The following is a 27,563-nucleotide window of genomic DNA, read 5'->3' as shown; positions in this document are numbered from 1 at the left end:
ATTAACTTTTATTAATCATCATTTGCAAATATGATGTCAATAGCCATGATGTCAATAGTATACATGGACCCAAATATTCCAATTGCATTTGGTTTATTTGCTCAAACGGAAAATTGAACAGGGATGGGATATTCCTTTAACCAATCCATCTATCTTGTACCCGATCAAACGGAAATTTGTCAGGGTGCGTTCTTCTTCATGGTGTTTTTCTTCTTCTCTTGTTTATTGGCGGTTGGCAAGCAGCTTTCGTTTGCAATAGCGCCATCTGTGGAACAGAATCTAAACCCTTCTATACTTTATTCATAAGTGCAGTTTTATTAAAAAAGAAAATATATATCTATATAAAACATGTCCTGAGTTTAATTATAAAATATTAGCAAGATTGAATTTGATCTTTTCCTGTTTAAATTGATCCCGGGTGCGTTCTTTCAGCGCATGCTCAGATATGATGTAACACGCAGATCCAGACGTTCTTCACTTTTAAAAATGGAGGCCAGCAATCGGCACTGGACTAAGCAAAGTTGGTTTTTGATTTTAAACTAAATTTCAAGACTGGACAGACGAAAAACTGGCAATACGGAGTTATTCCAACAAGTGAAAGAAAAACTCGGGGAAGCCGGTATCACGTGATGTTGATGTTTACGTTTTACTGGGCATGCCCTATTGACTATTCTGGTTGATTTTCACGTCGCATGTAGACAAGAGATTGGAATATTCCTTTCTATGGATACCATTGTTTCCCGAAAGGTCATTCGGAAAGAGAAAAAGTGGTGATGTAAAAACATGGCTACTGTGGAGTGTCTGTGGTGTAAAGACTAGCATAGCAATGTAATATTGGTCCGTGTGGCAACACCTACCTTGTTCCTCTGATAGACTTATTGATGCACGTGTGAGGTCGTGGTGACATTTTGTAACATTTTTGGTTAGTGGTGTGCCACAAGATTTTTCCAATGTAAAAAAAGGTTGAAAAACACTGTTGTAAGGCATAATGCTATCAAAATGTCAAATACTTTGTATGAAATGTTGCTTCAAGAGAGACAATACCGCACTGAGCATCCAAACATGTCCGCCACTGGCCCAAATGATCTCCCTCATCTCCAAACATACAGAGACGGTTCTAAACAGGTGCTTGTCGGTACCCTGCTCTGAGCGAGAATGAGGACTGTTAGAGGGGGTCATGTGGCTGAGCCCAGGGCCCGGGATCTGGGTGTGAGATTGTTGGCATTCCTGGTTACCGCCGCCTCGGCCCGCCTAATCCTCTTCCACTCCCCCATGCGGCCCTCTTCTCTTCATGAGCTGCGTTAAAGGAGACCTCTCTGCCATCTTAGCTCCCGTGCCTCGATAAAACAACCCACTCCTCTCCTCTATGGCTTCGAGTTCATTTATCCACCCACTCAACCCCCCTGCCGGGACCACTCGGCCTGTCGCTCAGTCTGAGTTTGTCACTCTATCTGGCCTTTTTCTTCATTCCCAGACTTCACCCCCCCCGGTGCCTGTTCCCTGATAAGTGGCCCACAGCATACACTCGGTCCTCAGACTAATGGAGTGAGATAAAGGCAGCAGAGTGCCACTCACTGTGGCCCGTTTGTGGCAGCGTACGACTGGCCAAAGGCACACCAAGAATGAAGAGTTAGGTCACTGAATGACTTTTTTACAACAATAATAAAGATACATTTTTTCTAGCATTTAGCAGTGACTATGCTATTAATTTGAATTTTTCTACCATTCATTCATTCATTCATTTTTGACCGCATTTTTCCTCACGAGGGTCGCGGGGGGTGCTGGAGCCTATCCCAGCTGTCTTTGGGCGAGAGGCGGGGTACACCCTGGACTGGTTGCCAGCCAATCACAGGGCACATATAGACAAACAACCATTCACACTCACATTCATACCTATGGACAATTTGGAGTCGCCAATTAACCTAGCATGTTTTTGGAATGTGGGAGGAAACCGGAGTACCCGGAGAAAACCCACGAATGCACGCGGAGAACATGCAAACTCCACACAGAGATGGCCGAGGGTGGAATTGAACCCTGGTCTCCTAGCTGTGAGGTCTGCACGCTAACCACTTCTCCGCCGTGTCGCCCATTTTTCTACCAATTATAAGAAAATGACGGTATAAATGATAAATATAAACAAAGCCGAGTTGATGAGTCCGTCGCCTCCAAAATTAGAGCGGCATCGAACTGAAACAAAATAAAATTGATACAGGGTCAGGCAAAATGATCTGACACATTTGTAGGTTAAATAAAAGGCAAATAAAGTAAAGTAAAAGTGTTTTTATTTTCAAAAACTTCATATAATGCCATTCTGTTTCATTATGTTTTAAAAATTACATCAGTTCCGGCGGTTCGAGTTCGGCTGCTTCATTTTGGTTTCAATGCAGATCCAGTAGCTCTGAAGTTGGTAACCCATAACAAGATGGTGTCCGGAGCTGGTACGGGATCATGTCTACCGAGATTGAAGCGCAAACGGAACGCTCGGCGTGTTGCAGTTACGGATTAGTTTGTTTTGATCAACGTGCGATTCTCAACAGTCCAACAGCAAAATCATCTGACACATTTGTAGCTTAAATAAAAGGCAAATAAAGTAAAGTTTATTTTCGAAAATTACATATAATGCCATTTTGCTTAGTTTCTTTATAATGCCATTGGTTTTGGTTTCTTTTTCAGTTGCTGCCATGAATTGGAAAATAAAAACACTTTTACTTTACTTTATTTGCCTTTTATTTAACCTACAAATGTGTTAGATGATGTTGCCTCACTGTACATATGCAGCTAGAATTGCATGGGTGACTACATCTTCCATAATCACAAACACAGGCATTACGTTTGTTGAATATTTTGTAGTAATTCATTGATTTCCATGGAATCATCCTTATTCCTAAGGTATTGCGTGTGGAGTAGCACCTCTGCCTGCTTCCACAAACAAAACTTTGTCTGCACGTTTTGTCATGATGTCAACAGAAGAGGCCTTTGTTGAGACTTTGCAGGGACCTCAAGTGGATGAATCCATTTCTATCTAAGTGATGTATTGTGGCTGGACTTGGATTTGTGGTGTGCCGTAACTTCAGATGACACACACACACACACACACACACACACACATGCTGGGGTCCACCAACGAGAAGCAGCCCAGGCCGAGCAGACGGCTGTCAAGTTTAATGAAATATAGCAGCTTGGAGTTCAAAGGCGCCACAGTAGGGCCTGTTATGGGTAGGCTGTATGATGGAGATGTTTCCAGAAGCTTTACGACGCCGGAGTCGTTTCTCTCATTTTTTTTTTGGAGTCTGCAGGGGTTGCCTGTTTTTTTTTGTTTTTTTTTTTTCAAAGAGATTGACTGAGAACAAGTGGGCGGTGTTATTCCGGCGGTTATGCTTTAATCAGGGAGCATCTCCTTCTCCTGTCTTCCATCCTTTCCTGCTGTTCCTCAAGTCACCTAATCGCTTCACCGCTACCATTCCCACCACGGAAGCTGTTACCATTCAGTACCCACATCAAGATGGTGCCGAAGAAAGAGCCATTGTTTCCGACTGCTCTTATCTATTGATTGGAAAGCGGAGAGAGGTGGGGAATAACAGGTATTGATTACCATTCCGGGTGAAGTTGCCAGGCTCCATCTTTGGAATGGTAAAGAAAAGGCGCCATTCTTTGGATTTCCCAGCAGTCTCGCCGATGTCAGAATATAGCCTCCAATGCCACCTTACCCCCCCCCCCAACCCTTGTACTGTATTATGCTGATTTCTATCTCCACGTGTGAAATGTATAGCCTTCTCCTAACAAAAGTTCTGGCCTTTCACACACTCCCCAAGCCGAGGCTTTCTCTTCGCCGTCTCGTCTTCACCCAGACCTTCCATTCCCATGTGAGGTCACAGACTTTAGATTCGGTTTCTTGTGTTGCTCTCCCTGAACTTTCTTTTCCCCTTTTATGTTGAAGATGTGTGTTATGCAATTGGGCCTGAGGTTCAGTGAGGGGCATGATGGAATATTGCCCTGCAAGCGTAGGCTCCATTAGGCTGATGTTTGCATTTGTACGGTCTGTTGGCCTAACACATTGCTGCTAAGGAGGAGTAGGAGGAGAAGGAGGAGGAGGAGGAGGAAGCATTCTGCGCTTTTATCCTTCTGCCTGCCTCTTATCCTTCAAGAAAATACCTCCAAAGTCAACCTCAGTCTGACACTGCTTTGACTTCCATATCAGTCAATTTCTAAGCGATTAGTACAAAACTTTTCAAGTTTGTAGTAACCAGTATCTTTTAAAAAGCCATTAGTTCCCCACAAAGTCATTGAATTAGGAATGGAATTACTGTTTCATTAATTAATGTAATTAGTTCAATTCCACCCTCAGCCATCTCTGTGTGGAGTTTGCATGTTCTCCCCGTGCATGCGTGGGTTTTCTCCGGGTACTCCGGTTTCCTCCCACATTCAAAAAAAAAAGGTAGGTATGAATGTTCTGAACTCCTGTTTCACCATTGCTGGATTGATCAGAGAGAAGTAGAGCAACTTCATATAGCTGCCGTCATGCTATTTGTTAGGGCAAAAACAATAGTCAACTAATGTTGATGGCGGTCGAGTGGTTAGTGCGCAGGCCTCACAGCTAGGAGACCCGAGTTCAATTCCACCCTCGGCCATCTCTGTGTGGAGTTTGCATGTTCTCCCCGTGCATTCATGGGTTTTCTCTGGGTACTCCGGTTTCCTCCCACATTCAAAAAAAAAACATGCTAGGTTAATTTGCGACTCCAAATTGTCCATAGGTATGAATGTGAGTGTGAATGGTTGTTTGTCTATATGTGCCCTGTGATTGGCTGGCCACCAGTCCAGTGTGTACCCCGCTTTTCGCCCGAAGATAGCTGGGATAGGCTCCAGCACCCCCTGTGACCCTCGTGAGGATAAGCGGTAAAAAAAAAATCAATGAATGAATGAATAAATAATAGATATCAAGGCTGCAAGGCGGACTAGTGGTTAGCACGCAGGCCTCACAGCTAGGAGACGTGAGTTCAATTCCACCCTTGGTGGAAGTTCTTTGAAAGTTCTCTGTGGGTTTTCTCCGGGTATTCCGGTTTCCTCCCACATTCCAAAAACATGCTAGGTTAATTAGCGACTCCAAATTGTCCATAGGTATGAATGTGAGTGTGAATGGTTGTTTGTCTATATGTGCACTGTGATTGGCTGGCTACCAGTCTCGCCTGAAGACAGCTGGGATAGGCTCCAGCACCTACCGCGGCCCTCGTGAGGATAAGCGATAGAAAATGAATGAATGAATGAATAATAGATATCAAGGCTGCAAGGCGGACGAGTGGTTAGCACGCAGGCCTTACAGCTAGGACACCCGAGTTCAATTCCACACTCGGCCATCTCTGTGTGGAGTTTGCATGTTCTCCCCGTGCATGCGTGGGTTTTCTCCGGGTACTCCGGTTTCCTCCCACATTCCAAAAACATGCTAGGTTAATTAGCGACTCCAAATTGTCCATAGGTATGAATGTGAGTGTGAATGGTTGTTTGTCTATATGTGCCCTGTGATTGGCTGGCCAGGGTGAAGACATCTGGGATAGGCTCCAGCGGTCATAGTGAGGATAAGCGGTAGCAAATGAATAAATGAATAATGTAATTAGGTACCAGGGAATGTAATTATTGCATTACTTTTTTCCAACGCCTTCAAATAGGATAGGATTTTTGCAGTTTCCAGAAATCCTTGGTTAAATTGTATGACTTATGAAGCCTTTAATTCTGCAGTATTTAAGGATACACTCACTCATAACAGTATTTATCTTTGTAACAAATCAGCAGGCTTTGGCACTGTACAAAAAAAAACCCCTTTGATGCGCAAGAAATTCTTGCAGTTGGCTGCAGATTAAGGAGCAAATCCCCTTTAACGAGACGATGTTTACAGATGTTGCTTGAGTAACCACGTCCTGCATTGGGCAAGCAAAGTGATACTGAGTGTTTTATTCAGGTGTTGGTTCTTCAAGTGGTTGTCAGAAGCTGAGCCCGACCTTTTATTGACATGTTTGTAGTGACGAGAATAACAATTTTGTGTGTGTGTGTGTGTGTGTGTGTTTGTGAGCATCTGCGGATCATTACAAATCCGCAGGTGTTCATAACTAAGAGTCTCTAATCTTTTTTTTTTTATTTGCATTTCCCAACATATTTCCCACATGACTACTCTTGAAATGTCTCGCTCACATGGTTTCAAGAAAAAAAACTATATATAGTTTGTCACAAGAATGTAACTTTTTGAATGTGCCCCTTTCTTTTAAAATACTTACCCGAGCAAAGACAAACAGAGCTAATTCTGTGAGTCGCCAGGCGTCCTCCTCCTCCTCTTCCTCCTCTTCCTGCACTATGAAAGCTTCTATTCACACTATACCAGCGCAGCAATACGGGAAAGCCCATATGTATCACGTGCATCTTTTTTTTTTCCATTCCGAGAACAGCTAACAATTCTAACAATTTGAGGTAACGTGAAGCGGCGACGTTGTCGTTCATCACAGCGCCACGGTGCTCAGGAGACATGACACCTCATGACACCAAGAAGGAAAGAGCAGTTCCGGTTCATTTTTTTTTTTCAGCAGGATGCTGTGATTAAATGTTACCTCCTTGATCATCTTGTCTTTCAATCATATGCAGATAAAGAAAGATATTCCCCTCATTTGCACAGAGAGACTCTGTGGTTTCAGAGCTTTCAAGTCCAAGGTTAAGCGAACCTGTCCTTGAAAATGGAGGAGGCGGAGAAGAGAACCCCCATTGAAGCGAGGATAGCGGTTATGCACACAAGCGTAAATACTTATTACGTGATGCAGACCACATCCTTGATTTCAGCACCTCTTCGTGCCTTGTTTTTCAGAGAGGGAGTTCAAAGGAGTTTTTTTTTTTTTTAAAGTAAAAAAGATTGAGGGAGGAAATAATTTGTTGCACATTCCAAACACTTGGAGCGCCAGCCAAACCTTCTCGTGCATTCAGATCATTTATAAAAGTCTGGAGCTGGAGGGGTCCTGAATAACATTCCGTATCATTTACCGTATCTTCACCACGGTAAGGATGACAGTGATAAAAGGAAGTTAATACTAAAAGTGGAAACACATGTTCAAAAAATATCACCGTGTACTACAGTAGTAACCTTACGCCATTGTTGTATTGTTGTATTACTGACATGGTTTAACATGGTCCATACATCTGTTTTCTACATTGCTTGTAATAATTAGCGTCATCGGTGAGCCAGAGCCTATCCCAGCTTGGAGGGGGGGGGGGGGGGGGGGGCTTAGGGTGAGAGGTTTTAACAGTCCCACACTGTACTCCTTCATTTAAGAGTCTAGTTTGGAGTTGTTTTTTTTGTTGTCCCCCACTTCTTCCCCCCCTTCATCGCCCCAATCATCCCGTCCTGTCACCCCTTGTCTCACTGCATAGTATGTTGTATATGTATGGATGATTGATTTCACAATTTTGCTTGTACTCCTGTATAAGTGACAAGAATAAAGGGCTTACTACTACTACTACTAGGTGGGGTACACCCCGAACTGGTCGCCAGAAAATGAATGCCGAGCCACTGATATGAACATACAATATAGGGCTCGACAATAACGATGTACCGATGGCCCGGGGCAAGTTAAAACAAAACTCGGGCAAGTAAATCCAATCAGTGATATTCCCGTCGGGCAAGTGCACTTTGGCATTCCGTACTGCAAAGAGGTTTTTTTTAAAAGCGGTTCTTGTTGGGTGTTGGTAAAACACGGACTGCGTAATTCCGGTGGTAATTTGCAAACCAATCCTTGCAAATCTTGAAATGGACCAATCAGAATTGTTTATTTAGACCGCAGTCCGTAGTCCACAGTCCGCGTTTTAGCCACATCCGTTCTTGTTCGCAATCAACCAATCAGCGATGGTTTGACTACGAAAACATCTATCAACAACTTCTGAAGGAAAACACCGAAAAGTGATGAAACAGTGCCTTCAAAACATTAAAAACAAAAATGACTTGCCCATGGGGAATCCTTAAGGTGAGAACTACTTGCCCCAACTTGCCCCATGTAAAATGAAAAGACTGCCATAATGATATCATGTCATTTTTGTGGCATCCCATGAGAATCTCAAATAAAGATGAAATGATTATCATTTATTGTGGTTGTTTTCCTACATAGATCATGACGTTGCATGGAAGTCTGGATTGTCAAGAGACTTCTAGGCACTTTGCCTTTTATAAGTTGTGCATCACAATGAAACATTATCGAATAGACACATTTGTACTAGTAAAGTGTTTTTAATCCCGAAAAAAATGCTCAACGGTCAAACAATAATTTGTGAAGCAAAAAGTGAGAAAAATACACAGAGAAATGGAAGCGCTAGATTTTGTAGCTTGTGCAAAATGAGCACTTGGTATTGGATCTAATCGCTGGTGTTTCATTGTGACCACTTCAAATTGTCACAGCAATGTGATTCACTCACCTGTGCCATCATTTGATTTGCTGCCGCTAATAAAATACTTGTTTAGGAGGCACTGGTTCATCACTTTTTGCTGTTTTTTCCTTCACAAGTTGTTGAAGAATTAGACCATGTTGGCAGGGACGCCATGATAGATGTTTTCATAGTCAAACCATCGCTGATTGGTTGATCGCGAACAAGAACGGGTGTGGGTAAAACGCGGACTGTGGACTACGGACCGCGGTCTGAATAAACGATTCTGATTGGTCCATTTCAAGATTTGCAAGGATTGGTTTGCAAATTACCACCGGAATTACGCAGTCCGTGTTTTACCAACACCCAACAAGAACCGCTTTTAAAAAAAAGCTCTTGGCAGTACGGAATGCCAAAGTGCACTAGCCCGACGGGAATATCACTGATTGGATTTACTTGCCGGAATTTTGTTTTAACTTGCCCCGGGCCATCGGTACATCGTTTTTGTTGAGCCAATATGTGTGCATTTTTCGTACCCGGTACGCATTTTGTTACCTTTGGACAGTTTACTATTGCAAAAACAGTAGGATTACTGATAGGGTTGATCGATCTGAGCAAATTATCACGATGTAATTCGCTATAAATAAGTTTAAAAATGTTTTTATTATAATAACATATTGGCTTTTAGACAGAAAAAAGCTTTTATGAGTATGCCACACACACTGAATTAAAAACTACATATTTACCGTAAAGGGCTATATGACAACATCTTAAAATCTTATTCCCATTAATATAAGCCGTGGGGTTCTGGAACTATATGTTGCAAAGCAACAAAAAAAACTCTTGGCAGTATTCCCGACGGGAATATCACTGATTGGATTTACTTGCCGAATTTTGTTTAAACTTGCCCCGGGCCATCGGTACATCGTTATTGTTGAGCCCTGGTTAAATTCTTTTCGTTTGAGCAAATAAACCGAATGCAACTGGAATATTTGAGTCCATGTATACGTGGCTAGTGTTATGTATAGACTATAGCGACATACCTGCCAACTCTTACATTTTTGCATTTTGAAAATGTGGGAAATTGTGGTCTTTCCACCTGTATTTTCAACACCCTGTGTTATTTTACTTTTTATTTTGAAATCCCGACTGTACCGGCTACCAATATTGCCGAGTCAAAGGGCAAAAGAAGAGTAGTTTCCCGGGGGAAAATGGATGCTTGACAGGTATGAACCACATTCCTGACTAGCTGAATCTCACATGAGCAAGTACTATGGTGACAGGCAAGAATAAACTTAGAACCGAGGACAGAGAAAGACACGGTGCAGGGACCGAGGGTAGAAAGAGAGGGAGAGAAAAGAGAAAGGGATTTGGTGAGGGATGAGTGCCGCACATTTTTCAACGATCAAGTCAGTTCATATAAACCGATCAACATCAGGGCATCCGTGCTGTGACCCGACCGCGGCTTTAAAGGAGCGATTGCAGGATGGTAAAGGAACAATGTGTGTGTCTGTTCTGCCGTGGTAGCGGTAGGGGGTGAGATATGGGCCAGCTGACAGCAGCCAGAAAGGCGGGCGGTTACATTTTCTTCACACACGTAAACAATGACATTTCCAATTTCCTGGAGACCATGGAGATAGAATACACGGCTGCGAGACGAACACGCTTTTCTACTTATGGCGCATATGACCGACTCGCATATCTCTGAGTCACTCGCTAATATAAAAACATTTTGGATCAAGCACCATGTGTCCAGATGTTCAACTTGCAGCTCTCATCCATCTGTTGGCAATGTGATAAAAACAACCAGATGGAGTTACCTGCATCACCTCCCCCATCCATAAAGTTCTTGTTTACCATGAAGTGTGAAATGCATTAGAGCAGGGGTCTCAAACTCAATTTACCTGGGGGCCACTGGAGCTAGGGTCTGGGTGAAGCTAGGCCTCATCAGGTAAAAAAAATAAAATTATATATATATATATATATAAAATAAAAATGTAACAAAAATAATAATAAATATTAATTATGTTAAATATTAATAAATCTATATAATATAATAGGCTTCAATGCTTCTGCTATACCCTCCACTTTTTCAGTGCTTCGGTTCTTTGGAAAAGCTCTGATAAAACATGAAATTTATTATAAATTATGATAAATGAATTTTTATTTATTATTAAATTATTAAATAAATGTTTAATGTTAATTTTTATTTTTTGACACAAAATAAGATGGAAAAATAAATAAGCAAATCAAAAAACAAATGAAACAAATTAACAAATATTTTTTTTATTTATTATTAAATTATGAAATTAATGTTTAATGTTAATTTTTATTTTTCGACACAAAATAAGATGCAAAAATAAATAAGCAAATCAAAAAACAAATTGAACAAATTAATTTTTTTATTATTAAATAAATGTTTAACGTTAAGTTTTATTTTTCGACACAAAATAAGATGGAAAAATAAATAAGCAAATCAAAAAACAAATGAAACAAATTAACAAATTTTTTTTTTATTTATTATTAAATTATGAAATTAATGTTTAATGTTAATTTTTATTTTTCGACACAAAATAAGATGGAAAAATAAATAAGCAAATCAAAAAACAAATTGAACAAATTAATTTTTTTTATTATTAAATAAATGTTTAACGTTAAGTTTTATTTTTCGACACAAAATAAGATGGAAAAATAAATAAGCAAATCAAAAAACAAATGAAACAAATTAACAAATTAATTTTTATTTATTATTAAATTATGAAATTAATGTTTAATGTTAATTTTTATTTTTTGACACAAAATAAGATGGAAAAATAAATAAGCAAATCAAAAAACAAATGAAACAAATTAATTTTTATTTATTATTAAATTATTAAATAAATGTTTAATGTTAATTTGTATTTTTCGACACAAAATAAGATGGAAAAATAAATAAGCAAATCAAAAAACAAATTATTTTTTATTTGTTATTAAATTATTAAATAAATGTTTAATGTTAATTTTTATTTTCCGACACAAAATAAGATGGAAAAATAAATCAGCAAATCAAAAAACAAATGAAACAAACTAACAAATTAAACTTTCATATCAAGGCGGGGGCCTCAAACTAGCGTCCCGCGGGCCGCATTTGGTCCGCGGGCCACGATTTTGAGACCCCTGCATGAGAGGAATGTGTCTGTGTGTTTGTATGCTTTTTCAAAGCCATGTGTACTTAGCTAGCCTTTCCATTGTTTTTTTCCCGCGGACCCTGACTAGCGATAGGGTTTGGTTGCATTTTGTTGGCTGTCTCGTCTGCTCAGTGTTTCAGGCCTTTGTTTAGCTATCAGGGGGAGAGAACCGGGGGCGGGGGGCTGGGGGGGGCTCGCTTGGTGCTCGGCAATGTGCGAGCAGCGGTGCAGGCCTCCTAACACCATCACAGGGTGTTTCAACCCGCTTCACTACACCAGATCTAAGGAAGCAGACCCGAGCCAATTAAGAGCCGCTGCTGTCTGCCGCAGTGCGACCCGCACTCCCTCCCACCCAACAATGCCCCCCCTCACCCCCCTCCCCAATAGCTTTGATCTCTTGCACGCTACGTAAAAAGCAAAGCCAGAACACTTTGCCCTTTCTGTGCAGGCTATGGACGACAGGCCTTGTCCAATTATTACAATCTGGTTTGGGTATTTCTGGGTAATCAGACAGGAATATGACAAATTACCTCGCTCTCACTCCATCTGCCCCCAACCAAGCTGTTATTTTATGGCGAATGCACAGTCAGATCCTGTATTTCTTTTGCTACACTTGAAACTCTAAAACATATTTACATTACATTGACGGATGTGTGTTTTCTTTTGTTTTTTTTGTAGTAGGTCTTTAAAACTAGTGACTAGAGCAGGGATTCTACACCCTTTTTCACCTCGGGGCGTCGAACGGCAGCTGGCTATGTGGAGATGTTGCAGGGGGCATCCCTCAGGACTGAAGGCCCTCGTCTGTGTGGTCATGACTGGGTTTTCCAACCGGACAAAGGACTTCTTCCAGAGGAATAATGTCACTCTTTTGGACCATACTGCCTGTTCCCCTGATCTCACTCCAGTTCAAACCACAGTTCTCTGTGTCAAGTGCCGACGTGGTTACCCACTATGCCAATAAGAAAAATAAACTCAGTATACATAAGTATATGTAAGTTCCTTTTTGGCTGAAGGGCAGCATTAATAGGTCCAGCTTGTAGTTAAAAAAAACGGCAGCTCACATCAGGCATATTTAGGGGATATCTATTCATTTTCTACTGCTTATCCTCACGATGGTTACAGGGGGTGCTGGAGCCTATCCCAGCTGTCTTCGGGCGAGAAGCGGGGTACACCCTGGACTGGTGGCCAGCCAATCACAGGGCACATATAGACAAACAACCATTCACACTCACATTCATACCTATGGACAATTTGGAGTCGCTAATTAACCTAGCATGTTTTTTTTGGAATGTGGGAGGAAACCGACGCATGCACAGGGAGAACATGCATATCTATTATTATTTCTTATTTATTTTTTCTAGTTACATTATGCATTTTTGCTCTATTTTTCTACTGTTTTTTTGTCTTATTTTTCTGTGGGCCACACTTTTGCTGGTGTTGGTGTTTCTAGGCGAGGGAGGAATATGTCCAAGTTCTGTCTTCTTGTCTTTGTCACTGATCGGGGGTTGGGTTGCATTGTGGAGGTTCGAGCTCTCAGACTGGCATTGCTCGGCATTGCACGCTCGTGCAGCGGATAGTTTACCTTGATTGATCAACTTCATGCATTCATTTTCTACCGCTTATCCTCACGAGGGTCGCGGGGGTGCTGGAGCCTATCCCAGCTGTCTTCGGGCGAGAGGTGGGGTCACCAGCCAATCACAGGGCACAAAAGACAAACAACCATTCACACTCACATTCATACCTATGGACAATTTGGAGTCGCTAATTAACCTAGCATGTTTTTGGAATGTGGGAGGGAAGTGGACTACCCGGAGAAAACCCATGCATGCCAAGTGTGGAATTGAACCCGGGTTTCTTAGCTGTGAGGTCTGCGTACTAACCACTCTTCTAGAAAATTCATTAATTCATTCATTTTCTATCGCTTATCCTCACAAAGGTCGCGGGGGTGCTGGAGCCTAGCCCAGCTGTCTTCGGGCGAGAGGTGGGGTCACCAGCCAATCACAGGGCACAAAAGACAAACAACCATTCACACTCACATTCATACCTATGGACAATTTGGAGTCGCCAATTAACCTAGCATGTTTTTGGAATGTGGGAGGAAACCGGACTACCCGGAGAAAACCCACGCATGCACGGGGAGAATGTGCAAACTCCCCACCAAGATGGCTGAGGGTGGAATTGAACCCTGGTCTCCTAGCTGTGAGGTCTGCGCGCTTGATTGATCAACTGAATAAATGCATGATACAAAAAACACTGTCTTTCATAATAATGCGCACCCCTAATCACTTAATATAGTGACCAGAAATTGTCAACATTGTCTTCCATGTATGAGATGTGTCGTATAACGAAAATGTAACGAACTGCTTGATTGATGATTCACTGAGAACTTGTCACCGCATCTACGCCTAGATTGTCATGGCGATTCGAAACTGAAAAAATGAAAAATACAATAAAATTAAGTTTCAAAATATCCAAAATTCACATATCGACAGATCTGCCAAATATTGTTTTTCTGAAAGTGTACGCTATTGTGTGTATTCCCAGGACCTCCGCGGGTGTCTGAAAAAGTTGCCCACCGCCAAACGGCTCGCCTCGGGGGCGCCATCAAACTGCCCTGCCCGGTGGATGGGGACCCTCCGCCTCTCATCATGTGGACCAAAGACGGCCGCAACATCCACAGTGGCTGGATCCGTTTCCGTATCTTGCGCATGGGGCTCAAGATCAAAGAGGTGGAGGCGGATGACACGGGCACCTACATCTGTAAAGCCACTAACGGATTTGGCAGCGTCAACATCAACTACACCCTCATCGTCATTGGCAAGTACAGTTTATTAAGATCTTTTTGGTTCGGGCATTTAGTTTGGGCACTCTTGTTAAAGATACATTGTTTTAAATATAAAGGCACATAAGATAAAGTACATTATGCCAGTGATTTTCAACCTTTTTTTAGCCACGGCACGTTTTTTTACATTGTAAAAATCTTGTGGCACACCACTAACCAAAAATGTTCCAAAATGTCACCACGACCTCACACGTGCATCAATAAGTCTATCAGAGGAACAAGGTAGGTGTTGCCATTACATTGCTAGTCTTTACACCACAGACACTCCACAGTAGCCACGTTTTTACATCACCACTTTTTCTCTTTCCGAATCACCTTTTGGAAAACAATGGTATCCATAGAAAGGAATATTCCAATCTCTTGTCTACATGCGCCGTGAAAATCAACCAGAATAGTCAATAGGGCATGCCCAGTAAAACGTAAACATCAACATCACGTGATACCGGCTTCCCCCGAGTTATTCTTTCACTTGTTGGAATAACTCCGTATTGCCAGTTTTTCGTCTCATCCAGTCTTGAAATTTAGTTTGAATCAAAAACCAACTTTGCTTAGTCCAGTGCCGATTGCTGGCCTCCATTTTTAAAAGTGAAGAACGTCTGGATCTGTGTGTTACGTCATATCTGAGCATGCGCTGAAAGAACGCACCCGGGATCAATTTAAACAGGAAAAGATCAAAGTCAATCTTGCTAATATTTTATAATTAAACTCAGGACATGTTTTATATATATATATATATATTCATTCATTCGTTTTCTACTGCTTTTTCCTGATGAGGGTTACAGGGGTGCTGGAGCCTATCCCAGCTGTCTTTGGGCGAGAGGCGGGGCACACCCTGGACTGGTCGCCAACCAATCACAGGGCACATATAGACAAACAACCATTCACACTCACATTCATACCTATGGACAATTTGGAGTCGCTAATTAACCTAGCATGTTTTTGGAATGTGGGAGGAAACCGGAGTACCCGGAGAAAACCCAGGCATGCACGGGGAGAACATGCAAACTCCACACAGAGATGGCCGAGGGTGGAATTGAACCCTGGTCTCCGAGCTGTGAGGTCTGCGCGCTAACCACTAGACCGCCGTCCTCACGGCACACTGACGGTTTCTCAAGGTACACTAGTGTGCCGCGGGCACAGTGGTTGAAAATCACTGCATTATGCATCAGTTATGCTGAGGTCTTGCCATGTCTCTCAGAGGTCAAGGTAGAGAACAAGTGGATTTACAGGGACTTAGTAGTGGATCCTCGGATAGTTGAGTGTGTTACAGCCGCTACCTCTCTTTCCCCAAAGTCAACATCAACACGGGATATTGTTTTATACTACTTCATCCTCAGTGAATCAGATGGATCCGGTGCTCTTCCTCCGCTCCTCAGCAGCAGCAGGAGGTCCACAACAAGCAACACATTCAGTGTCTCCTGTCTCACATCTGATAGCCTTTGTGTGGATGCAGTATTTATGCATGTATTTCCTGATGAATGAGCGGAGCGTGAAGGCTGTGTTTAGTCTAATTCAGGGGCCTCAAACTCAATTTACCTGGGGGCCACTGGAGCTAGGGTCTGGGCAAGGCTGGGCCACATCAGGTTTTCAAAAAAAACCAAAAAAAAACGCATTTATTAAAAACAGAAAAATATACAAACTTTTTCAGTGCTTTGGTTCCGATTTTGTACAATAAAAGCTCTGATAAAACATTCCACTGTTCTCAAATATCTTAATTTTTATTTTTCTGCACAAAATAAGATGAAAAATAAATAAACAAATCAAGAATAAAGAAAATCAATCAGTAATAAATAAATATAATAATAATAATAAAACGGAAAATAATAAAAACTTAAGAAACCACATATAGTTGGTGGGTAGACAAATTATTTTTTTCAGATTAAAATGAACAAAGCATTATTAGAGCCCCGTAGACATGACAAAACACGACTATAGCCACATTTATACTCTTTTTATTTACAACATATTGCGCAACTGCAGGGTCTTGAGACACATGCTAACTCGCAAACTAGAGAGCTAGCGACCTAAACGGTAGCCTTCAAGTTATTTCCTTTAAACTTAAATAGCCAAAAACTTACCACTTCCACACGGATAGTGAGGATAACTATTAACAGTTACTTAACCTTTAACATGAACATTAATCAAACGTAATAATTTTTTCTGGGTACATGATACCATACAGCATCCATATCAAACTTGCGCGGCACGCACTAACATTAAACTTTCATATCAAGGCGGGGGACTCAAACTAGTGTCCTGCGGGCCACATTTGGCGTGTTTGAGACCCCTGGTCTAATTACTCTAAGATGCCTAATTAGGGACCAGAGAATGTGCACTGTTACTCTAAGCAGGAGGAGTCGGGGATGGCCTCAGATGAAAAAACCATAATCACGCAGATGTGGAAGCACGTCAGAAAAAAGGTGCATGCTGTAATAAAAAGGCTTGTCAGGAATAGTCTGGAACCACATCAACACACGTATTTCCTGTCTGCCATATTGCAAGATTGCCAGTGAGTTCAAAGAAAGGGTGTCTGCTGATTGTGCTAAAATGAAAGGTTAGGATTGGAGGCGCACAGCCAGCGTTTAATGTCAAGGTTTATTGTGCAGTAGTACCAAAGTCGGGCAAAACTGAACAAACGTGAAAAGGGATGTGATGTATATACGTGGAGGGTGGGGGGCAAGCGGACAGACTGTCCTCCACCAAAGCTATCTAAAGAATCTGGTCAGTCGGTGCAACATGGCGCCTCCTCAATCCCTCCAGCTGCCTGTTTTGCGCCTGTTTAGGGTGGTCTCCTGACAACTGGGGCCATCGCTTCCAGGCTCCCCCCTCCAGGATAGAGCCATGCCTGCGGTACCCTCCCCTTCTCAATCCCCAGCTGCTACAACAGACCGCATATTAACACGGGACGACTGTGTTTATGTGTGGATTTTATTAGCAATAAATGACAGAATAATTCAACGATGGTATAGTTTCTGTGTTTGACTCCCCTCTGGGGATGCTGTCAGTCCAAACGTTGCGAGTCAGTGATCACCTGCGCTAGCTGAGTGCGATGAACTTTCCCCTCGCATTATGTCGCCGTCAACATCTGGACCTCATTGTGGGCCCCAAATCATCCGGGCCATTTTCCTGCGATTCAGCTGGCACTGGAGAGGCCAGGGACCTGTTTCCTGTGGCTGGATTTGTGAATGAAGTGGGAGCGGATGGCGTCAGCCCCCCCCCCAAAAAACACTGTAACAGACCGTGCATGGTTTCAGGGCGGATTGCATTATAAGCTTTTTAGTTCTTGTTCTTGAATCCTGACTCCTGTAATTTAAAGGTCCCATAGTGTTGGCTTAAATGTAAGCTTTGCTTGGAACACGCCGTAGCTTTAACGCTAACGAGGCGAGAAGCGCTATTGTAAACTTTAACTACGTTTTACGTATACATAGTTACGTTACACTTATCCAACATAATAGATGTCATATATCACATCTAACAACGTAACAGGAGGACACAAGCGTTAGCGACTTTAGCATAGCTACTAGCCTGAGATGTACAGTGCATTTTAACAGCAACATCATGCTTTATTTTAGTTATTTATTATAGTTTACTTTGCACCTAACTATTCATTAGCAGAGCTGCATTCTTTACATTCAGATGTGTAGCGAAGCCTGTTTTTTTTGTGTGTGTGTGTGTGTGGAGGGTTCCATTGTTGTAGGAAGAAGGTTTTTCATCATAACAACCAGGACTACTTTATGTACAGTATATATTTGGTCGAGTGGTTAGCACACAGACCTCACAGCTAGGAGACCAGGGTTCGATTCCACCCTCGGTCATCTCTGTGTGGAGTTTGCATGTTCTCCCCGTGCATGCGTGGGTTTTCTCCGGTTTCCTCCCACATTCCAAAAACATGCTAGGTTAATTAGCAACTCCAAATTGTCCATAGGTATGAATGTGAGTGTGAATGGTTGTTTGTCTATATGTGCCCTGTGATTGGCTGGCCACCAGTCCAGGGTATACCCCGCCTCTCGCCCGAAGACAGCTGGGATAGGCTCCAGCACCCCCGCGACCCTCGTGAGGAAAAGCGGTAGAAAATGAATGAATGAATGTTCTTACTAGGTGGCACGGCGGCCAAGTGGTTAGCGCGCAGACCTCACAGCTAGGAGACCAGGGTTCGATTCCACCCTCGGCCATCTCTGTGTGGAGTTTGCATGTTCTCCCTGTGCATGTGTGGGTTTTCTCCGGGTACTCCAGTTTCTTCCCACATTCCAAAAACATGCTAGGTTAATTGCCGACTCCAAATTGTCCATAGGTATGAATGTGAGTGTGAATGGTTGTTTGTCTATATGTGCCCTGTGATTGGCTGGCCACCAGTCCAGGGTGTGCCCCGCCTCTCGCCCGAAGACAGCTGGGCTAGGCTCCAGCACCCCCGCGACCCTCGTGAGGAAAAGCGGTAGAAAATGAATGAATGAATGTTCTTACTAGGTGGCATGGTGTTCGAGTGGTTAGCGCGCAGACCTCACAGCTAGGAGACCAGGGTTCGATTCCACCCTCGGCCATCTCTGTGTGGAGTTTGCATGTTCTCCCTGTGCATGTGTGGGTTTTCTCCGGGTACTCCGGTTTCCTCCCACATTCCAAAAACATGCTAGGTTAATTGCCGACTCCAAATTGTCCATAGGTATGAATGTGAGTGTGAATGGTTGTTTGTCTATATGTGCCCTGTGATTGGCTGGCGACCAGTCCAGGGTGTACCCCGCCTCTCGCCTGAAGACAGCTGGGATAGGCTTCAGCAACCCTCGCGACCCTCGTGAGGAAAAGCGGTAGAAAATGAATGAATGAATAAATATTCTTACTATGCTATTATATGGTATTATTTGTTATAACATAATAAAAAGGGACATTTGCACAGTAGTGCACCATTTAAACTGCTCACTTAGGTATTTTCGTGCACTCAAAGTTCAAACTAATTAATTTCTCCCCTTAAATTAATTTGCAGCCTCTATTGACTTGCAATACAATCTTCTGCTATTAATTCAGAAGGCCCCAGTTACCAATGGTGCTAAAATAACAAGGATTAGACAACCATGTGATGCCCAACGCCACCTTTGTCTCCCTCCAAGTCTGCCAGCATTGTGTAAAAACAATAGCGGCAAGGCCGAGACATAACCTGCGCATAAAGGGCACCATTGTTTCCCAAAAAAAAAAAAAAAAAATTGCCAAAACGTCAAAAGGAAATCGAGTTCTGTGAGGGGGAAACGGTCAAAAAAAAAAAAACGGCAATGAGGGACCATGTTCTGTTTGGATTGGGAGGTTCAGGAAAACCTGGAGGAATGTGAAACGCCAAAGTGAGGCAGTAACAGAGGGAGACTTCTTCCAGTGTAGAATGTTATTTAAGCGGAAAGGTTATTATAGTTGGCCAGTTAGGGTCCTCCAAATAGCCGTGACATCATGGCTGGGCCTGCTGCTGCTGCAGGGGACAAACAAAGGAGGGTTTGTACCCACAATACTCCAGTCTACAGCTTTGAGGATTTCAGGGGCGGGGGGGGGGGTTAGAAGTCACATCTGGTCTCTTTACCTGGCGGGGTACTGGAGAGTATCACCAAACTGTATCTGAACAACTTCAGAATGAGGCAGCGAGAACAGACTGTACTTTTTGCGTACCTAAGCTGAGGTGCCTCAGTGAACAAAAGTATTGGGACACCTGGGCATCATTCATTCATTCATTTTCTACCGCTTTTTCCTCAAGAGGGTCGCGGGGGTTGCTGGAGCCTATCCCAGCTGTCTTCGGGCGAGAGGCGGGGTACACAATCACAGGGCACATATAGACAAACAACCATTCACACTCACATTCATACCTATGGACAATTTGGAGTCGCTAATTAACCTAGCATGTTTCTGGAATGTGGGATTGAACTCGGGTTTCTAAGCTGTGAGGCCTGCGCGCTAACCACTCAATACACCGTGCATAATTTTTCATTAATTCATTCATTTTTTACCACTTATCCTCACGATGGGTGCTGGAGCCTATCCCAGCTGTCTTTGGGCGAGAGGCGGGGTACACAATCACAGGGCACATATAGACAAACAACCATTCACACTCACATTCATACCTACGGACAATTTGGAGTCGCTAATTAACCTAGCATGTTTCTGGAATGTGGGATTGAACTCGGGTTTCTAAGCTGTGAGGCCTGCGCGCTAACCACTCAATACACCGTGCATCATTTTTCATTAATTCATTCATTTTTTTACCACTTATCCTCACGATGGGTGCTGGAGCCTATCCCAGCTGTCTTCAGGCGAGAGGCGGGGTACACAATCACAGGGCACATATAGACAAACAACCATTCACACTCACATTCATACCTACGGACAATTTGGAGTCGCTAATTAACCTAGCATGTTTCTGGAATGTGGGATTGAACTCGGGTTTCTAAGCTGTGAGGCCTGCGCGCTAACCACTCAATACACCGTGCATAATTTTTCATTAATTCATTCATTTTTTACCACTTATCCTCACGATGGGTGCTGGAGCCTATCCCAGCTGTCTTCGGGCGAGAGGCGGGGTAAACCCTGGACTGGTGGCCAGCCAATCACAGGGCACATATAGACAAACAACCATTCACACTCACATTCATACCTATACGCATGCACGGGGAGAACATGCAAACTCCACACAGAGATGGCCGAGGGTGGAATTGAACCCTGGTCTCCTAACTGTGAGGTCGGCGCACTAACCACCAGACCGCCGTGCCGCCCCCTGGGCATCATACCAAGAAGAAATCAAAATGGAAGAAAATATATAAGTTAGCTTCCTTGTGCAGCTGCAAAAGCTTCAATTCTATTCTTCTGGGGGGGACTTTGACGAGATTTTGGAGGGTGTCTGGGGGATTTTTTTTTTGTCCATTCATTGAGAAAGACATTTGTAAGGTCAGAGGTCGCTGAGGGTGGACAATGTTGGACAATGTTGAGGTCATCCATGCATGCATTTCTGGACCTTGCTTGCTTTGTGCACGACAGAATAGAAGCAGGCTTTCCTTAACTGTTCCCACAATCCTGAAAACATGGAATTGTTACAAATGTCTTGTTGATTGTGGTTTCGAATGTCGCTTTCTCGATTTATTCCGTCAGTTATTCCACTCATTCATTCATTATTGAATGCTTTTTTTTTTTGCCTATGGTCTATTGTTCTGTATGAACGTGGTACCTTTTGGATGCTGATTTTGTTCTTCTTCCTCACTCAGTTTAAGACCAAGTTTGAAACTCAGTTTCTTACATTTAGAATAGAATAAATAGTTGGAGGCGGCTGCACTAGTGGTTAGCGTGCATGCCTCACAGCTAGGAGACCTGAGTTCAATTCCACTGTCGGCCATCTCTGCGTGGAGTTTGAATGCGTGGGTTTTCTCCGGGTACTCCGGTTTCATCCCACATTCCAAAAACATGCTAGGTTAATTAGCGACTCCAAATTGTCCATAGGTATGAATGTGAGTGTGAATGGTTGTTTGTCTATATGCGCCCTGTGATTGGCTAGCGACCAGTCCAGGGTGTACCCCGCCTCTCGACCGAAGACAGCTAGGATAGGCTCCAGCACCCTCCCGTGAGGATAAGCGGTAGAAAATGAATGAATAGTTGGAGGTAACCACTTCAATGTGTAACCGACATGCTTTTCCTGGTTACTGTGCAGCGTATTTCAATGGAAGAGATGCATGCCGAGTTCTTATAAAATGCGTCTTGTAGTCATTTTTGGGGGTTTAAAACGGCATCAAACATGCTCTCTTCTATTGTGGAGTTACATCATCACCTGTTTGTGCCTCCTGCGCCAAAAAAAACATATATATAAGTCTTTGGGAGTGATGGATCTGGTTGAAAAAGATGTATAAATACATCTTTTAAATCGTTAATATTGAATGTGCAAATTTGCTTATGGTGGCCGGGTCTGGAACCGATGAACTACGATAAACTACGACAGTATTACAGATCTTGCTTCTAGTTAATTGCTAGCTACAGCGTATCAATTGCATACTTAAAAAGACGTATAAAACGGATACTAGCGCTGTACCTCTCCTTTTAATTCATCACTGCCTAATTTGAAAAGTCAGTACGCATCACAAAAGGGTCGATTAGGTTTCAGTCATTATACGTCTTTAAGCCCCCACTTAGCGGCTCGGCGTGATGTCAGCCGGTGACATAAACTCCACAGCTGTCTCCTGGAATTGCGCTCATGAAAAAGCAGCTCATGTTACTCCCAAAATGCTCCACAGTCCAACCCGATCGTGCCCCCCCCACCCCCCCACCCCCGCTATCTTTAAATGATAGATGCTATCTATAAATGCTGAATTTACTGATATGGCGCCAAGAACACGGCGCTAGGTTCATTTGGTGTCAAATTCACGGTCAGTGCGTCATTTTAACGGTAAATGCCCTGCCTTCTCTACTTTCACGGTACACTGCTTTGCAGTGTTGCCTCATTAACAGGATGACGGTGGGGGCTGCCATGTGAGGTGCCATCTGGCTCCTGAAGAAGAGGTCAATGTGTTGTTCAAGGTCACCGCAGGAACCAGAGGGTCCTGTTATCTGTGAGATGTTCGAATAACCGTACTAACATACATTATTGCAGTGATTTTCAACCACTGTGCCGCCGCACACTAGTGTACCTTGAGAAACCGTCAGGTGTGCCGTGAGGAATTATCCAATATCACTTTTTATAATTAACTTTTATTAATCATCATTTGCAAATATGATGTCAATAGTATACATGGACCCAAATATTCCAATTGCATTTGGTTTATTTGCTCAAACGGAAAGAATTGAACAGGGATGGAATATTCCTTTAACCAATCCGATTGAGGTATCTTGTACCCGCTCAAACGGAAAGTTGTCAGGGTTCGTTCTTCTTCGTGGGGTTTTTCTTCTTCTGTTGTTTATTGGCGGTTGGCAGGCAGCTTTCGTATGCATTAGCGCCATCTGTGGAACAGAATCTAAACCCTTCTATACTTTATTCACAAGTGCAGTTTTATTAATAGAGAAAATATATATCTATATAAAACATGTCCTGAGTTTAATTATAAAATATTAGCAAGATTGAATTTGATCTTCATTCATTCATTCATTTTCTACCGCTTTTTCCTCACGAGGGTCGCGGGGGTGCTGGAGCCTATCGCAGCTGTCTTCGGGCCAGAGGCGGGGTACACCCTGGACTGGTTTCCAGACAATCACAGGGCACATATAGACAAACAACCATTCACACTCACATTCATACCTATGGACAATTTGGAGTCGCCAATTAACCTAGCATGTTTTTGGAATGTGGGAGGAAACCGGAGTACTCGGAGAAAACCCACGCATGCACAGGGAGAACATGCAAACTCCACACAGAGATGACCGAAGGTGGAATTGAACCTTGGTCTCCTAGCTGTGAGGTCTGCGTGCTAACCACTAGACCGCCGTGCCGCCCTGAATTTGATCTTTTCCTGTTTAAATTGATCCCGGGTGCGTTCTTTCAGCGCATGCTCAGATATGACGTAACACGCAGATCCAGACGTTCTTCACTTTTAAAAATGGAGGCCAGCAATCGGCACTGGACTAAGCAAAGTTGTTTTTTGATTCAAACTAAATTTCAAGACTGGACAGACGAAAAACTGGCAATACGGAGTTATTCCAACAAGTGAAAGAAAAACTCTGGGGAAGCCGGTATCACGTGATGTTGATGTTTACGTTTTACTGGGCATGCCCTATTGACTATTCTGGTTGATTTTCACAGCGCATGTAGACAAGAGATTGGAATATTCCTTTCTATGGATACCATTGTTTCCCGAAAGGTGATTCGGAAAGAGAAAAAGTGGTGATGTAAAAACATGGCTACTGTGGAGTGTCTGTGGTGTAAAGACTAGCATAGCAATGTAATATTGGTCCGTGTGGCAACACCTACCTTGTTCCTCCGATAGACTTATTGATGCACGTGTGAGGTCGTGGTGACATTTTGGAACATTTTTGGTTAGTGGTGTGCCACAAGATTTTTACAATGTAAAAAATGTTCCAATTCGTCAAAAAAAGTTGAAAAACACTGCATTATTGTGTCACCAGATGACTCCGGTTCCGATAGGACAAGACCCGCCTTGTCTGACGGAAGGCAGTCAGAGCATGGTTCTGATGGCTTGGTGGAGAAGCTCGGTAAGTCTATCACCATGCAATGTCAAGCATCAGGAATCACGGTCGTTATAAATGTCTCTTTTTCCACAATAAACAGTACGCCCACGCTTCACGCAGCCCGCCAAAATGAGGAAGAGAGTGATAGCCCGACCCGTGGGCAGCTCAGTGCGGCTCAAATGCACGGCCAGTGGGACCCCTCGGCCGGACATCGTGTGGCTGAAGGACGACCAGCCGCTAACCGGGCAGGAGGTCGGTGAAGGCCGCCAGAACAAGTGGACCCTTACCTTGAAGAATCTGATGCCCGAGCACAGCGGCAGATACACCTGCAGGGTGTCCAATCAGGCTGGAGAGATCAATGCCACGTACAAAGTGGAGGTCATACGTGAGTAACACTAGTGTCAACTAAAACAGCACAACCCTCCTTTAAAAGGTTTCCCTGGCAAGTAGCAACATGAAAAAAACCACAACAAAAACAGCCATTCATGTGCTAGTGCTAGTGCTAATGTTCCTCTAATTCATTCACCCACTCACACGATGTTTTAATAAATATATTGTCAGCTCATTCACACTTAAACTGAACACAAAATGAAGATTTTCAATGGAAAAAAACAAAAACATGCTAGGTTAATTAGCGACTCCAAATTGTCCATAGGTATGAATGTGAGTGTGAATGGTTGTTTGTCTATATGTGCCCTGTGATTGGCTGGCCACCAGTCCAGGGTGTACCTCGCCTCTCGCCTGAAGACAGCTGGGATAGGCTCCAGCACCCCTCGTGAGAATAAGTGGTAAAAAATGAATGAATTAATGAAAAATGATGCACGGTGATAGAGTGGTTAGCGCGCAGGCCTCACAGCTTGGAAACCCGAGTTCAATTCCACCCTCCGCTATCTCTGTGTGGAGTTTGCATGTTCTCCCCGTGCATGCGTGGGTTTTCTCCGGGTACTCCGGTTTCCTCCCACATTCCAAAAACATGCTAGGTTAATTAGCGACTCCAAATTGTCCATAGGTATGAATGTGAGTGTGAATGGTTGTTTGTCTATATGTGCCCTGTGATTGGCTGGCCACCAGTCCAGGGTGTACCCCGCCTCTCGCCTGAAGACAGCTGGGATAGGCTCCAGCCCCCTTTCCCCCCCGCAACCCTCGTGAGGAAAAGCGGTAGAAAATGAATGAATGAATAACAGATATCAAGGCTGCAAGGTGAACTGGTGGTTAGCATGCAGGCCTCACAGCTAGGAGACCCGAGTTAAATTCCACACTCGGCCATCTCTGTGAGGAGTTTGCATGTTCTCCCCGTGCATGCGTGGGTTTTCTCCGGGTACTCCGGTTTCCTCCCACATTCCAAAAACATGCTAGGTTAATTAGCGACTCCAAATTGTCCATAGGTATGAATGTGAGTGTGAATGGTTGTTTGTCTATTTGTGCCCTGTGATTGGCTGGCCACCAGTTTATGGTGTATCCCACCTCTCGCCCGGAAGACAGCTGGGATAGGCTCCAGCACCCCCCCCCCCGCGACCCTTGTGAGGATAAGCGTCAGAAAATGAATGAATGAAAGAATATTAGCTTGTGCGTACAGCAAACATTTAGTCATGTCTACACAATAGTGACTCACTTGGGCACAATTAATCTTGTTTAACATCCTGCCATTGAGACTGGCGCGTGTTAGGACGCCGGCTCTGCTCCAGTAGCAGAGAACTGATTTCCAATCGGTACAGTATGTTAATCTGACTTTTATGCCAATATTGACTGATAATAATGACATAGTTGATGAAAGTGATGCTCTGTTCTCTTTCTTAAGCAAACAAGCAAAGCATTTGCATATATAGGTTGGATATTGTGGACATAATTACCGTATTAGTGGGTCTGATGTCTTTCCAGCGGACGCACCGTAACCTTTAAAGAAAATCTCTCATCTACTTCCTCCACACTCAGTCCTGTCCTTGCTGCATGCCTGATGAATGTGTGTAATCACGTATATGAGAAGCACATTGGGGAAGCGGGCAGGATAGAGAGGCCTTGTCCCCTGGTGTTTGCTCTAGGGATGGAAGATGGGGGTGGGGGGGTTGGCGCTGTAACTCAAAGACCCTCCACCCAATCTGGATCTGATTAAAGCCCAGCTTGCCTGCAGAACCCACTGTACAACCAGGAGCAAAGAAAACCAGGGAACTAATCACTCATACTCATATTGTCTTACATGTGGTACTCTACTTCCAGAGAGGACCAACTCCAAACCTGTCCTGACGGGCACCCACCCTCTCAACACGACGGTGGACTACGGCGGCACCACGTCCTTCCAGTGCAAAGTCAGGAGCGACGTCAAGCCGGTGATCCAGTGGCTGAAACGCGTGGAGACTAATGAGGAGAGCCGCTACAACTCCACCATTGAAGTGGGAGACCACCGCTTTGTGGTGCTGCCCACAGGGGAGGTGTGGTCGCGACCCGACGGCTCCTACCTCAACAAGCTGCTCATTACCCGCGCCAAGGAGGAGGATGCCGGCATGTACATCTGCTTAGGTGCCAACACCATGGGTTACAGCTTCCGCAGCGCCTTCCTCACTGTTCTGCCAGGTGAGGGACCGGAAATGCCTCTTTAGGGGACCACAATGCATAAGGCTAAAAATAAACAATTAGTTAAAAATCTCATCCAATACAAGAGAGGAGAAATATGATCTCAGGGAAGAACTCCATTTGAAACACTTCTATGCTAGGACTACGTTAAAAAGCCATAGCATTTCAGTATGTGGAATCAAACTATGGAATGGATTGAGTAAGGACCTCAAACAATGCACAACGATGAGCCAATTCAAGAAACAATACAAGCAGTTGATGTTTGCTAAATACAAGGATGAAGAGTCTTCAACCAGTCATGATGTGCTATATATATATATATATATATATATCACTATATTGACACTTACTATGGTACCCATTATGTCATTGGATGCTCATATCACCTCGTACTTCGGTACGTGACAAAAAATTAAAAAATTAAAAAAAAAATACTTAAATTATATGAGGAAAGCAGGAAGTGAACAAATGTAACA

The 27,563-nt window shown here is 43.4% G+C and overlaps 1 protein-coding gene across 1 annotated transcript in view; it reads left to right on the top strand.

The window, feature by feature from the left end:
• Positions 1-27,563, top strand: part of LOC131140555 (fibroblast growth factor receptor-like 1) — a 45,309-nt gene that overhangs the window by 14,003 nt on the left and 3,743 nt on the right. Inside the window, exons 3-6 of the mRNA XM_058091092.2 lie at positions 14,097-14,369; positions 24,457-24,543; positions 24,620-24,904; positions 26,734-27,087. Coding sequence (XP_057947075.2) covers positions 14,097-14,369; positions 24,457-24,543; positions 24,620-24,904; positions 26,734-27,087 — 999 coding nt within the window. The remainder of the gene's footprint in view (positions 1-14,096; positions 14,370-24,456; positions 24,544-24,619; positions 24,905-26,733; positions 27,088-27,563) is intronic.

This window comes from Doryrhamphus excisus, linkage group LG14 (assembly GCF_037039965.1).
Source record: "Doryrhamphus excisus strain RoL-2023G ecotype Guam linkage group LG14, RoL_Dexc_Guam_v1.1, whole genome shotgun sequence".
Classification (NCBI taxonomy): Eukaryota; Metazoa; Chordata; class Actinopteri; order Syngnathiformes; family Syngnathidae; genus Doryrhamphus; species Doryrhamphus excisus.
Note: the sequence above shows the minus strand (reverse complement) of the source record. Positions and strands in the feature narration are given on the sequence as shown.